Source organism: Microtus pennsylvanicus, chromosome 14, assembly GCF_037038515.1.
Source record: "Microtus pennsylvanicus isolate mMicPen1 chromosome 14, mMicPen1.hap1, whole genome shotgun sequence".
Classification (NCBI taxonomy): Eukaryota; Metazoa; Chordata; class Mammalia; order Rodentia; family Cricetidae; genus Microtus; species Microtus pennsylvanicus.
The window spans coordinates 12,602,893-12,617,323 of NC_134592.1; the positions used below are offsets into that span (position 1 = coordinate 12,602,893).

At 43.0% G+C, this 14,431-nt stretch overlaps 1 protein-coding gene across 4 annotated transcripts in view; it reads right to left on the reverse strand.

Moving 5' to 3' along the window:
- The window catches only part of Vrk1 (VRK serine/threonine kinase 1), a 70,363-nt gene that overhangs the window by 3,363 nt on the left and 52,569 nt on the right, over positions 1-14,431 (reverse strand). For 2 of the 4 annotated variants that reach the window (XM_075947756.1, XM_075947758.1), the window contains exons 11-12: positions 11,333-11,511; positions 2,211-2,301 (exon numbers count right to left, since the gene is read on the reverse strand). In XM_075947756.1, the coding sequence (XP_075803871.1) occupies positions 2,211-2,301; positions 11,333-11,511 (270 nt within the window). Of the gene's footprint in view, positions 1-1,178; positions 1,251-2,210; positions 2,302-11,332; positions 11,512-14,431 lie in introns of all 4 variants that reach the window. The other 2 variants (XM_075947759.1, XM_075947757.1) reach the window with 2 other exon arrangements.

Here is a 14,431-nt window from a genome sequence, read left to right on the forward strand (position 1 = left end):
AAAATATTAAAAAACACAAAAGCAGCAATGTGCCCTCTCCATGAAGTGACTTAAATTGATGACTATAGATGTATACATTTACATGACCCTTGGCCTGTTTTTTTTTTCCTTCCCTTGAATCAACATTTACCAACTACCTCGGGCAATATTTCTCCCCTATGAATATTCTAATAGTAAAATAACTACCCTTGCACTTTGACGGGGGGGGGGGCAATGAAAAAAACAAAACGATCATTTAAGCAAAATGTTGGGCATAGTGGTGTACCCCTTTAATCCCAATTTGGGGTGGGGGTGGAGGCACAGAGACAAGTGGATCTCTGAATTCAAGGCCAGCCATGGCTACTTAGAGAGCTACAGGCCTGCCAGACATACATAGCAAGACCATCTTAACAGGGTGTGCGTACATGTGTGTGCTAACTAAGCAAAGTAATTCTGAGTTTGCATGAATACAGAAGAATCTGATTATTCTTAAGAAGTTAAGCAGCTGGGCATGGTGGCAGCCTCAATCAGGAGGCAAAAGCAGGTGGATCTCTGAGTTCTAGGCCAGCCTGGTCTAGGGCTGCAACAGAGAAATCCTGTGTTCAAAAGCAAAACAAAAGAAAGTTTTCGAGCAATTGAGCAGTTCTAAGTAAGGAGTACCATCTAAGCTCAGTGATATTTTCTCATAAGAACTGCCAGTTACAGTTACTACATTCCTCATTTATTTATTTTGGTTTTTTGAGACAGGGTTTCTCTGTGTAACAGCCCTAGCTGTCCTGGAACGAGCTCCTGTAGACCAGGCTGGCCTCAAACTCCCAGAGATCCACCTGCCTCTGCCACCCCCCCAGTGTTGTGATTAAAGACCACTACTGCCTGGTGAACAGTTACTATATTCTTATATCAAAACTGCCAGCACTGAAGTGTTCATAGTTAAATGAAGAATTTTAAGTCACACACTCTCAAAGCGAAGACCCTCTATGTTTATCGAGCAGCATTCAGGTCGCCAATGACCCACAGGCTAAGAGCGCATGTCTGACTCAGGCACATCTGGGACCCGCCTGGACAGACTCCTGGTCTGGCCTACTACAACAGGAGGCTTGCATCAACTGCAATGACAAGGCTGCTTTAAAGCTTGAGGGTGTGTTCAAAGGTAAGAACAGAACGTCTTCATCAGTGCTACTTAGTTCGTTCCCACTCACTGTCAGAGCTGCTGCAGCTCGCCTCTGGCTGAGACATGCTTCCATGTATTGCACCTTGGGACTCCTCACTTCCTAGTAACAAAATGAACAAGACAGGGAAGGAGGCAGTAAAAAACAAACAGTAGCAAATGGGAGATGGCAGCATTAGAAGGAAAGGAACTACTGCAGAGCTTTGGCCTCCAGAGTGAACTGACGCCCTCCTGACACCCCAGGGACTCTCTGGGTAAATGCAGATGAACCCGACCATGTTGGATCCATAATATATAAGGACTAAATACTAATAAAAATCAGGATAAAGGTGGCTTATTTTCAAAAGCTGCTTTCCAGCATGTACCAAAGCCACTGTCAAAATACAGTGCTGGCCTAAGTCAGCAGGGCATTTATGATATCCTGACATTTTTGCCCAAAACATGGCTATTCATCAGAAATTAAGAAATGCCCCAGGACCAACAAATAAACAAAATGTTGAGAACGAGGAAAGAAATCTTTAAGAAGCACTCAATCCAAAAAAGCACTGCATGGGGACACCAACACACAGACAAGTCGTCTTAGCTGGCCCGTGCAGATGCTGCCTTTGCTGACACCATTTCTAACTGTGGGTTTACAGGCATTGCCTTCAGTGCCAGCCTCTAAAACTAGAAGTAACTTCAAATCTTTGCTTTTGCATCAACTACCCTAAACAGTGAAGTTTCCAAACTTCCTAACTGGGCTGGGATGTGCTGCAGAGAAGTGGACTGTGGCACAAGCATGCCACGAGGTATGTGACTCACTGTGAGGGAGTGGAAAGCTGTGGGCCTGACAGGCAATTCTGGTCTCTACCTCCTAAGTCCCAGTCACGACTGCTGTGAAAAGCAAGTGACATAATGTGTATACGAAAGACACTCCAATACACACTGTGCCAACACAAAACCTATCCACAGGATAGTTTATCATCAAATGGAAATTCTACGACTCACGTGGTTAGCCTGTCATGTGGGAGGAAGTACAACTTGGGGCTGTACAAGGAAGGACAAAGCAATGCTCCTCACTTACGAGTCTGTATGGCCTCTTCCACCTGTGTATTCGAGCACTCCATGTCTTCCACACTACACGCCGTGCTTTCTTCTACTTCTTTCTTCCGCTTCTTACACATGAAAGAAAGTTTAAAAGACAAGAGAGAAAGAGAGATGTAGTCTTCTTCCCACAAAAGCAAATATACATAAATTAGCATATCTCAGTGTAAGAGTCTCAAAACAAACAGAAGAACCTAACAGAAGGATCTGGAAACAGCCCTCCAGCAGTCAGCTGGGTGGAGAATCTTTTCTTCCACCACTTCTAACTTCCCATGCTTTAGTCTACCACTAAGTCACACTTGATCAAGAAGAAATACTTTCAGGACATGAAATGTCTTCACAGGCCAGTGACATTCATACTTCTTCACAACATGGATGGAGGAAGATGCAGAGGCTGCGAGCCTGAGAACACACACACACACCTCACCTCACACCTAGAGTCTAAATTTGTTGGCAAATTCTGTCTATGAACCAGTGTTTCTTTAGAATGCTTCTTAGCAAATACTTGAGTGCCATAAACATTGATGAGTGACATTCTAAGCACCGAGTTCTCGTGGTGGCCTGGAAGTCGTTCAGATTCTCCACACTGGTCCTTCCGTCTTCCATGTTCTTGGCTGGCGTCTGGAGAACGGGCCTGTCTGTACTCCTTTGCCTTCCACTCTTCACAAACACTCTACAAGACTGAGCTGGGCCAATTCTGTGCTGAGTCATTTAATTAGTTAACATCTCTATAAGTGTATTTATAGAGGGATGTTGGCAATAAATATAAAACACATTTTTCATGTAGTCTTATCCTATGTGTGCCCAAAGTAAAATGTGCAGCAGTCCGAATTCTATTCAAAGATTCTCTAAGTTCCTTGAAGTAATTCTGGATCAATTTAGATATGCATCTGACATGTCCCAGACTCCACAGCACGATGCAACAGGACGTCCTCACTTACACTGTCTAGCAATTAAGTTCAACTTCATCTCAGAGTGTTCCTTGCTGCAGGCCATTTTGTGTACCCTGCAGAAGATAATATTCACTGACAGCACAGCATTCTTTCCCTAATGGTAACCACAGGTTCTGCCCTAGATAACAAAGCCAACGTGCGCAAGCTACCATGATTCATATCCAGCGCTTAGAGCCTCTGTAGGTGCATCACGACCAAGCCCACTGTTTTAAGGCATGTATAAGGTGGCTGTAGAGGAACGCAGAGGAACCTAGCCTGTACCCAATGAATAACCCGATTAAACCTTAAGGAACTTTCAATGTCATTCACTTAGGAGATTTGTATAAGAAGGTACTGCTTCTTAAACATAGCCATGAGAACAGTTCTAACTTCACACAGCTGATGAGGGAAGGGGAGAATGCCTTACATCTTTCTTTTCCAAAGTGTTGCTTCATGATTACCATCTAAACCCTGCTGGGCTGAACAGATTGGCTCGATAATTACATACAATAACTGCAGTGGGCAGGTAACCCTCAGCTGGCACGGGCAGCTCCCCTGTGAGAGCCTCCATATGCAAGTGCACTGATGGAGTGCGTTAGGTACGTCTTTCCTGCCGGTTCACAGGCCTGATTAACGGCAGCCAAGACTCCAAGGTTAGTGTGTCAGCAGACTTGTGATGCATTAGGCAGGGATAAACACAGACACTTTTGTTCGTTCAGACCCAAATTAAGGAGGAATATTTCAGCACTGTTCTGTGCTCCATATAGGCTAGAAAGCAGTTTCCAGATTTTAGAGGGTAGTTTTGAAGTGCTTATTATGAAGGGAGCTAGCCAGTATTTCTGACTGAAGAGCCCAGCACATTCAATCTGTTTTGAAGCTTATTTAATAAAAAATGAGCTTTCTTAATCTCCACACAGGTGAACTACAAGGAATGAAAATCAGACAGCATTCAGCTGAGGAAAGGAACACCTGTGCATCAAGGAAGGCGGTGGTCACATTCACCCACACCCCAGTCAAGAAGCTCCTACCCAACTTTTCTGACAGCACATGCTGTCTGGGGAGAAAGGGCCCATGATCTAAAGATCACCAGTTAGCAAAATAAATGAAGTCAGTCTAGCTTAACACTGTAAGGATGGCACATGATTCATAGGGCAACACACAAAAATCCCAAACAGGCTGCTGGGCTGTCTTCTGAGCATTTCTGCCAGTATCCTTACGCTTTGGGTGTGCGTGTGTGGGCTCCATCCGAAATGAAAAGCTTCCCAAGCGGCTGTGCCAATCTTTGATTCTCTAACAATCCCCACAATGTCTCGCAGGTGCCTTTATTTGCATTTATAAATGAAACCAAAATACTGTATGACACACAGGGGCAACTTACAAAATACACATGGGATAGAGTGTGCTTTTAATTCAACATAGAAAAAGCTCTTTAAAAAATAGGTTTATTTCAAAGGACATTAGTATATACCCTACACATTATATTTTTAAAGTGTTCAGATATGCTAGGTTAAAATTCAGTTAATTAGTTGCTTCTCACTTCCAATTTAGAAACAGGAAGACAAATCAGCTGACTGTACTGGACTGATAATTTACTAATAGTCTAAACACTGACTGGAGACCAAGAGAGCTGTTTCAACAAAAAGGACAACAAAAATCTTCAGAGGCAAAACCATAGACCGATTCTCTGCTCATCAAGCTCTAGAAAATCATATGCAAGAGCATGTGACAGCCTTTAGGAAACACCACCCAGATCCATGGCCATCTTCAAACAAGTAAGTGATGCTCTCAGGGTGCCCTTCCCCTTACTACAGGCACCCTTTTCATTTTAAAAACAAAGAACATACAGCCTAAAACTCGCAGCCAAAGATCTCCAGGCACAAATATGCACAAACCAGCTCATCTGAGTTGTCAGAGCCCAGTAAAGTCACCATGCAAATGCACACATTCAGACTGCTCTACTCTAGAGCAACTACAATGGGACATTAGTCACTAAGAGCAACTGGGGGAGGATGGCATGAGCGACAGCAAACATGGCGTGCCACAGAACCTGCAGCCTACAGATTCAGTTAAAAAATACGAGATGGGAAAAAATGAAGAGAGGGACACAGGAAAGCCAAGGAGAATGTGCTCCTTGTTTTTCAGCTCAGGGCAACAAGGAGACTCGAACCCACTGCAGTCCTCGGGCAGATGTCTCCTCCTTATGTGACTGGTTGAGTATGGAACAGCAATTGTTAATCACTGTGTATGTTTCCAAGGAGGAAGAATGCACAAACTGTGCTCTTGTCGGAGTTACGTTCACATCTGTTTTCCTTCTGTATGCTCTTCCAGGGTAGGGACTCAGTCCTACCCATTCCTCACCCTAGCTGAACTTTAGCACAGCACTACATGGGTCTGCACATACAGCAGCTATTCAACTACTGCAACCACGGCAGAGTTAGTTCATTCTTACCTAGGTCTGCCAAATGCTGTGCTATTTAAGTGGCAACGAAATAATTAAGATACATTTGAAGAAAACATTAGAAAGTATCATTCACAGTTAGAAGAAGAAATTAAAAATGGGAAGTAGGCTAGGAAATGAAAACAATGACTTTTTTGAGAAAGACGGATGATTTGAAGACTCATCCAATACTGTTAGAACACAGTAAAATGCTTGTTGTCTGAGGTGGGGCAAAGACAAAGACTGCTCCAAGAGTAAGGGACACTGTAACATCTTTCTCCAGAGCACCAGCCTCTACCCAAGTGAAGACAGCATCTACTGTGTGGCTAGCACGGTGACTAGCTTCTTCTGAACGTTATAAAAACAAAATAAGATTAAAACCATCTGACATGATGCCACACTCCTTTAATCCCAGCACTCAAGGAGAGCGGATTTTTGTGAGTGGGGGCCAGACTGGTCTACATAATGAGTTCCAGGCCAGCTGGGGTTATACAGTGACACAGTCTCACCCCCAAAAAGGAGGGGATTAAAGTAGAAAAGTACTGCCATTTTTATGAAAGCATTAAATACACACATGTTCAGTCTCCACACCTGGTTGCCTTTTCATACACTGTGTATAAAAATCCTTTCCATGTTTCACAAACGGATGCTCCATATAACCCTACATACATGGAATTTCATTCTATGAAGTATTCATTCTTAAGCAGGCATAACATAACATGCCTTCATGGCCAACTCCCAATTTTCCAGTTATTTATCTAAATTTAGACATTTGTCTAAATTTAATTCTCTTACTAACAATTTTAATCTGCTCTGGGGATAGGAAGAAGAAATATAATTCAAGTAATTTTGCTAACTATTAACAAGTTTAGGGAGGAGAGTTTTAAAAAGGAAAATGTTCACAGTGTTCGTTCCTACATGGAAGGGTTTACCATGAGCACCTGAAAGGGTACACCAGCATACTAGGGCTGACCCTGTTGTCACAGCCATGGGTGAGCCAGTCCTGAGGGCATGAGAGCAGAAGAGCTGACCTCCCCCACCCCCATGTCACCAATCTCTCTCATCCTCTCACAGTGGCAGTAGACACTGTAGGGAAAACATTAAACAGGTAAATGGGCAACTGGGGTGAGGAACAAAATCTAAGAAAAGTTACAAAACCAAAAAAGAGACACTAAGCAAGCCCAAGCAGCACATAGAATTTCTATGTTCAGAATCATTAAAAATAGCAATCCCTATCCATAAAGAGACATAAAAGGCTATCACACTGGTAACACAGTTATGGATAGGAGAGAGACTACTGGACCTTACCCATCCCTGCTGATCTATTGGCCACCAACAAATTCTGGGAGAAGGGGAGTTACCGTCCTCAGCTGTGCACCAACGGGTGACCCCACCAGGCTCCAACAAAGACCTCAAAACCTATGGTCACACAGACTGCCCTAGTTAAATTCAGTGGGTCACAAACAAATGACAGGGATGTGAGAGAGATTTGTCTGAAGGAAGAGGGAGATGGGGTAGAAGGAGTTTGGACAGGGTGGGGTGATAGGTGGGCATGCATATATATACATGTTACGGTGTTAAAGAATAAATTTATTTAATGAAAAAGAAGAATGTGACACAAAGAAAATCACCATTTCCCCTAAAATATGACTGAAAAGTAGAGCAAATGAGATGAGTGAGCTACAAGTCCAGAGAGCAGTTTGTTTCACAGAGAGAAGAAAATATGCAAAAGTTCAATGTGAAAAAGGAAAGTAGATTCCAGCTCTCCCAGATACCAGCAAAGACGGGGGACTGGGAGGCAGCGGGGGTGGGAGGGTTGGATGCTTACAAAGATGAATTCTCTCTCTCTTTCTCTCTTTTTTTTTTTTTTGGTTTTTCAAGACAGGGTTTCTCTGTGGTTTTGGAGCCTGTCCTGGAACTAGCTCTTGTAGACCAGGCTGGTCTCAAACTCACAGAGATCCACCTGCCTCTGCCTCCCGACTGCTGGGATTAAAGGCGTGAACCACCACCGCCCGGCTCAAAGATGAATTCTCAAGTTCCAAGTTGAGTGTTACATCTTTACACAAGGGTTCCCAAGTACCAAGCATACATGAGGTTTAAACTAACAAACACACCCATACACACACACACACACTCTCACATTCTGTGGGGAAAAGTATGATGACGGGTAGAATAAAAAGCAAGAGGCCTCAAATCTGGGGGAGGGGGAGCAGAAATCTAGTAACAAACAAAATTAACCAAACTGGAAGCTGAGGGATAATACAGCAGTGCCTTTGGCCAAATTACTCTTTCAGTGGAACAAATAGCACCATTTTTGGAAATTGTGGATTCATAAAGTTTACCATTTATAGCACTCTTCAAGAAAAAAACTTATTTGAGCGCATATTCTAAAAAATGAGTCCAAGAGAAAAGACACAGTAACAATAAAAAATACCAACAGAAATATAAAACTCAGGAATTCCACAGCACCAAGGACAAGGAGCACACAAAGAAACAACAGGAGACTTGCATTAACAACCTGAGACGTGGGCTGTAGGGAGACATTCCTCTTATGGGGGATGGATACAGATTCTAATTAAGTCTAAATGTTCACACACAAACAAGTTAAAATGTGTTAGAAAATAAGGGTGAGGACATTTGGGAAACAAGAATCCACAGCTTCTTCCTGTCTAAAACCTGAAGAAATGAACCCACCCAAAACAACCATTTAGGGCATTTCTGCCACAAGCACTATGGCTCCAAGGCACCACTTTACAAACAGCTGCTGAAAGTAGTGACCAGGAAGAACGGAGGCATATCCAGGAAGTGAGGGGTGGTCCTATTCACCACTGAACCACACTGGGGACATCTTTCTAAAAACCTGCACCAGTAATCCCCAATCAGAAAGTGCAGCTGGGTGGTAGTGGCACTCGGTACCAGAGGCACTTGAAGCAGAGGCAAGATGATCTGTGAGTTCGAGACCAGCCTGGTCTACAGAATTAGTTCTAGAACAGCCAGAGCTACACAGAGAAACCCTGTCTCGAAAAACCAAAATGAAAAAATAAAAGAAAGTGCTGGCCAGTTAGGGGAAATAGGGGTAAAGTGGGGGGCTGTACATTTAAAACCCCTCTGCAAAGGAGACACATCCTCCACAGTGGCCCATCAAGAGCAAGGATTGATAGCAGAAGAATCAAAAGCATTCATTAGGTATGAGTCACCAGAACAAGTGTCAAAAGAGAAAATAAGAGATACACAGAGCAAAAGTCAGAAACCAGATCTTGCTTTTATGGCAGATTTCCCAAGACCTAAGCAATGACTCAAGAGCTCACCCCTAGGGAAGAGAACTAAGGCACCTAGTAAGGAAAAACAGATCATAGGTCTGACAGCACAGGGTCTCCAACAGGTAGGTAATGTGATTAACAATACTGAGCTCAAATCCCAAACTATGAGGGAAAAAAAACAGCTTTGTAAGATATAAAAGTCAGACACAGACACAATAATCCAGCAATCCAGGCAGAGCTTTCCCCACTCAATTAAATACAATCAAGAGAAAAGTCATACCAGCAAGTTAAATACCAAAGGTAAAAGGAGAAAATAAAAGAGGTCGGAGAGATGGCTCAGTGGTTAAAAAACAAAAATTTATAAATCTATCCGACAATCAAAAATGGATTTTAAAAGCGAATGGAAAGTTTTTACAGATTTATTTTTATTAGGTGTGTGCACATACATGCATGCACGCGCACGCACACAGACACACACACATAAAAGCAGGTACTCACAGAGGCTGGAGGCACAGATGCTCCTAGAGCTAGAGTTACAGACAATTATGTGCTGCCCAGCATAAGTTCTGGGAAACAAACTTGGGTCCCTGCTTAAGCAGGTGCTCTTAACCACCGAGTCATCTCTCTAACCCCATTGAAATTGTTTTTAAAAGCAAAAGCAGTTCGGTTAGATACTACATGATTATAATCTCAGGATGTAGGGGGCTGAGGCAGGAAGAACTAATTTGAATACAACCTGGGCTACATAGGGAGAATGAATCAAAAGAGGCAAGAGGAGAAGAGAAAAAGAAAAAAGAAAATGTCTAGCTAAACAAATAGAACAATAACCATCACAGTATCTATGTATTAAAAACAGCCAAATCTAGAGGACAACTGAATGGCACGAAAGGAAGGTTGGGAATTATCAGACACAAAGAAATAATTAAACCGCTGAGACAAATTATACACGGAAGATGTGTATGGTCTCTACAGCAGAAAACCACAAAGGGCACATGGAGGGAACCAATCAGCTGGCTTGAGGGTACAGGCACTTGCCACCAAACCTGATGATCTGTGTCCAATTCCCAAAACATGGTGGAAGGAATGAACAAAACTCCCCCACAAGCTGCCCTCTTAGCCCACACAAGGTGCGCACATATGTACACACACTTACCCTTTAGGCACCCACTCTCTCACTCTGAGACAAAGAGTGTGTGTGCGTGTTGTTCATGTGTGTTCTTTAAAACAACTATTGAGACACAAGAAAGGCAGGTGAGAAAACACAGAAGGAAAGCTGAGGTAAGCCCCATTCATGGAAGAGACTGCTGCAAAGACAGCCTTTCTTCCAGAACTGACCCATCGCATCCATGCAATCTCAATCAAACCTCACACTTGTTTTTGTGAGAATACTATGACTCTAACATTTACGTGCAAGTGAAAGGACCCCCATTAGCAAAGTCAATTCTAGAGAGCCACTAGATAGGCACTCACTGGATAGCAGGTGTCCATAACAGACAAGACATGGTGACCTGAGAGTCACTGCAACACCGTGGGACCCAAGAGTCTTTCCAGTAAGTGCAGATCAACCAGCAATTCACCATGGGAGACCTCATCTGCAATTATAACACTGGCGAGGCTGAGGCAGGGGGACTCCAAGTTTAAAGCCAACCTGGACTTCACAGTGAGTTCAGGCCAGCCTAAGCAGTTAGTGAAAGCCTCTAGGGAAAATCAACAGTGATACAGCCCCGCAGGAGTATGTACATAGTGTGCATGGAACCCCAGGTTCACCCTCTAGGGAACAGTGGCAGGGGTGGGGTGACAAAGCAAACAAAACACCCCTCGTCTGCTCCACTTCGTTTTACAAACAAAAAGATGAAAATCCAGTCAAACTAAGAACTTACTTCAGTTATATGACTACCAAGCAGCTTCATAATTTTGCCACAGGCAAATCTGAGTATTTTATAATTTCTTAAAAAAAAAAACCAACAACAACAAAACTATCTTTCTCATTTTACATGCCAATCCCAGCTCTCACTAAAGGCACTAGCAGCTCTTCCACCGAACTGGCCATTACTTCTTAGTATTTCTCTGCTAACAGCTGAGTCCCTTGAATGCAGATAAACCCAACACTCCTTTAAAGATCCCATTCATGTTTGAAGGCATGCCAAGCCAAGCCATATGCCAACTTTCAGAGACATTTTCACCATATCCATAAACAAAGAGAAACTGAGGCAAGACTAAAGGTCACCCAGCAGAAAAGAACTCCTATATTCAAGCTTCAGTGCCCCATCAACACCTGTCCTCAGATCCCGTGAGGTGGCTCAGACATTTAGTAACCTGCCCCCGTAACGATGTAAGAACTCCACGTCCTCCTGTCCCCAGTGCTCTGCAGCTGCTCTGCTGTCAAGCTGCCCCGCACATGGCAGCAAACCCTTCACCTGCAACCCTGCCTTCAATGCCTATTAAAATGAATCCGAAGAATACCCAGACTCACCTTTGAAGCCGGCTTTGTCTTCATACTTCCATTCTCCACAGCACTAAAATCCAGTTTACCGTCATCTTTACTTCCTATAGCTTTTAGTCCTTGTGAAAGAATGTCACGTAAATTTTGATAAAGAGGTTTTTCAGTGTAGTCCAGTAATTTCACAGTTTCCATGTACTTAGCAATTTCACCTAAAACAATGACACATTTTATCACTTTTAGTCACAAACCCAACATGTCTGTCTCATTCCTAAAAAAACAGTCCATGACCAATGTAAAATTACAATACAAGTGGGCAACATGTTAAAATAAAAACCTTGTTCTCAATCAAAGCTCAGTGCAAAGTATGCTTTTAAGTCCAAAAATTAACAAGTAAATAAAAGAACATATTTTGAGATACAATGTAAAAGACATTTCTGCAACCATAGAGACAATAAAAGAACACATTCAAACACACATAAAATATAAATATAAAGAATTCAGAAAGTAGTTTGTCCTGAGCTGCAGTGACCCCAGAAGCTATCAGTCCTGCAATGAAAAGCTGTATGCTATGAGGTGAGAATCAGAGCCCGAGAGCAGATTCAAAAGCACAAGACATGGCCAGAGAGGCCTGGGTTTCTGCGTGAGAAGAAACCTACCTGGCAGGATCAGCCCCTTACAAAGACTTTCCCTTGACACACACAGGCATCCACTGCCTCATCATCAGAGTCTTGATTACACAACCACTACCACAAACCCCAACTCCTGACCGAGATAAATACACACACACAAACTGCACCCCATCAATCTCTCTGGTGTGTGTCACTGGAAACCTTATCCTCCCAACTCAAACCAACATCTTTTCAGTCTTCCCTCTACTCAACATGAATATATGATGCTCTTTTGCCAGAGCAGTATCCATGCATAGATGCACATATAACTACTAGTTTAACTATGTAAGTGCCACTGTATGCCAGGCTCTATTCTGGACAGCTGAGATACAGCAGGGGCATAGGGGTGGTCTCAAATCTCTACTATCTTAACAAGAAAAAAAAGAAATCTGAAACACCCAAGACAGTATGGTCAAAACACACTGTATGAAAACATGAAAAATTAATAAAAATGTATTTTTAAAACTCCTGAAACAAACATTAGTATGTCTGACAAAATAACCAAAAGCTTCTGTTTTAGATGAGAGGCAGAGAACTCCACCTTCACCATCATCTACGCAGAACACAAGAGCCAAGTTTGCTTTAGCTGGCATCTAAAGGCAAGAAAGTAGGTCAAAGGGTGTCAGAGCACCTTCAGGAGCAAACAGCATGGTTGGGCTTGCATCAAGGTCTATGAAAAAAAGGATTTGGTATGCAAACTTATAATCCTAGCATTCAGGAAGCTGAGGCTGGAAGAGCACAAGTTCAAGGCCAGCCAGGGCTACACAGAGGAACCAAGTACTGGCACAAAGAGATGGAAGGAAAGGGAAAGGAAACAACAAAGCAAAATTCCTACAGCACAGTACAGAATACAGGGTAAAAATACACAAAAATCTGCCCTATTTTTATATACTGTTAGAACTTGGAAATGAAATGTTCAAACCAGAATACTTAACATAGAACAAAAAAAAATATCAGTTACCCAATGTGACTGTGATGACAGCAAGATTTCTGTGGAGGCCAAAATACAACCAGAATTTAAGGAGGAATTTAATGGAAGAGCTGCCACAGTGGGCTGGAAGACAGGATTACAAAGGCGGTGGCTCTTCAAATCACAGCAGACTCGCTCCAAAGCCCAGCAAACATGAGGGACTGACAGTGATGTGCAAACGTCAACAGAAATGCAGTCAAGACAAAGTCAAGGGCTGGAGAGACGGCTCAGCAGTTAAAGCACTGGCTGCTCCTCCAAGGATGTGGGTTCCATTCCCAACACCCACATAGTGACTCACAACCATCTGTAACTCCAGCTCTAGGAGATTCAATGCCCTCTACTGGTCTCCGCAGGCACTAGGCATACCTGCGGTATTTAGACAGAGAAAAAATCCAAACACACAAATTTTTTTTTGAGACAGTGTCTCTGTGTAGTCCTGGTTCTCCAGGAACTCACTCTGTAGACCAGGCTGGCCTTGAACTCAGAGATCTGCCTGCCACTACCTCACAAGTATTGGGATTAAAGTGTATACCAGTAATTCTTTATTGGAAAAAAAAAACGAAAGTCAGGTTTAAAAAACAACAACACATAATTACTTAAACCACCGGATACTGCCAGGCAGCAAGACCAAAGAGAAAATTGCAATATCTGATAAGTATAGATGAGGACGAGACAAAAAGAACCATTCAAAGAACAGAGTTCACACAAGAATTCTGAAAAAACACCAAAAGATAAAGGAAGTCTTTAATAGGATACAAAGTCAACTGAATATGACTCTTCTCACACATAGTCAAACTGAACCCCAGGGAAATGGGTCCTGTGCAGCAGACAAGACCCAGATATGCAGTAGCATACATAAACAATGGAATGTAGATATAGCAGAGCACCACACAGACATACATACAACGGAAGTCTTAGTGCACTCAGCCCAAGACTGAGGACAGAAACGGATGGTAACAGAAGGACACACTGCAGAGTGCTCCCCAGTCCTACCCTCAGCGGTCTTCCCTCAACCAGGACCTAGAGGTAGTTTTTGTCTCTAGAATAGTGGTTCTCAACCTGTGGGCCACGATCCCTTGGAGGGGAGGTCCAAATGACCCTTTCACATGGGTTGCCTAAGACCATCCTGCATAGCAGATATTTACATTATGATTCATAACAGTAGCAAAAATACAGGTATGAAGTAGCAGTGAAAATAATTTTATGGCTGGGGGTCACCACGACATGAGGTGTATTAAAGAATCATAGCATTAGGAAGGTTGAGAACCACTGCTCTAAAAAGTAAAGCCATTGGCATCCCGTCTATTTCGAGCTGTAGACTCTTGATCAAAGTAAAAACCAGTGGCCTCATGATGACCAAAAAGGACAGTCCTCACATCCTCTAAAGCAGTCTCCCAACCTTCACACAGCTACTTCTTCACCTCCTCCCTACAATGTTGCAGTATCCCATCCACAAGGCTGTCCTTGGCCATGCTGCTCAAAATTTAAAAT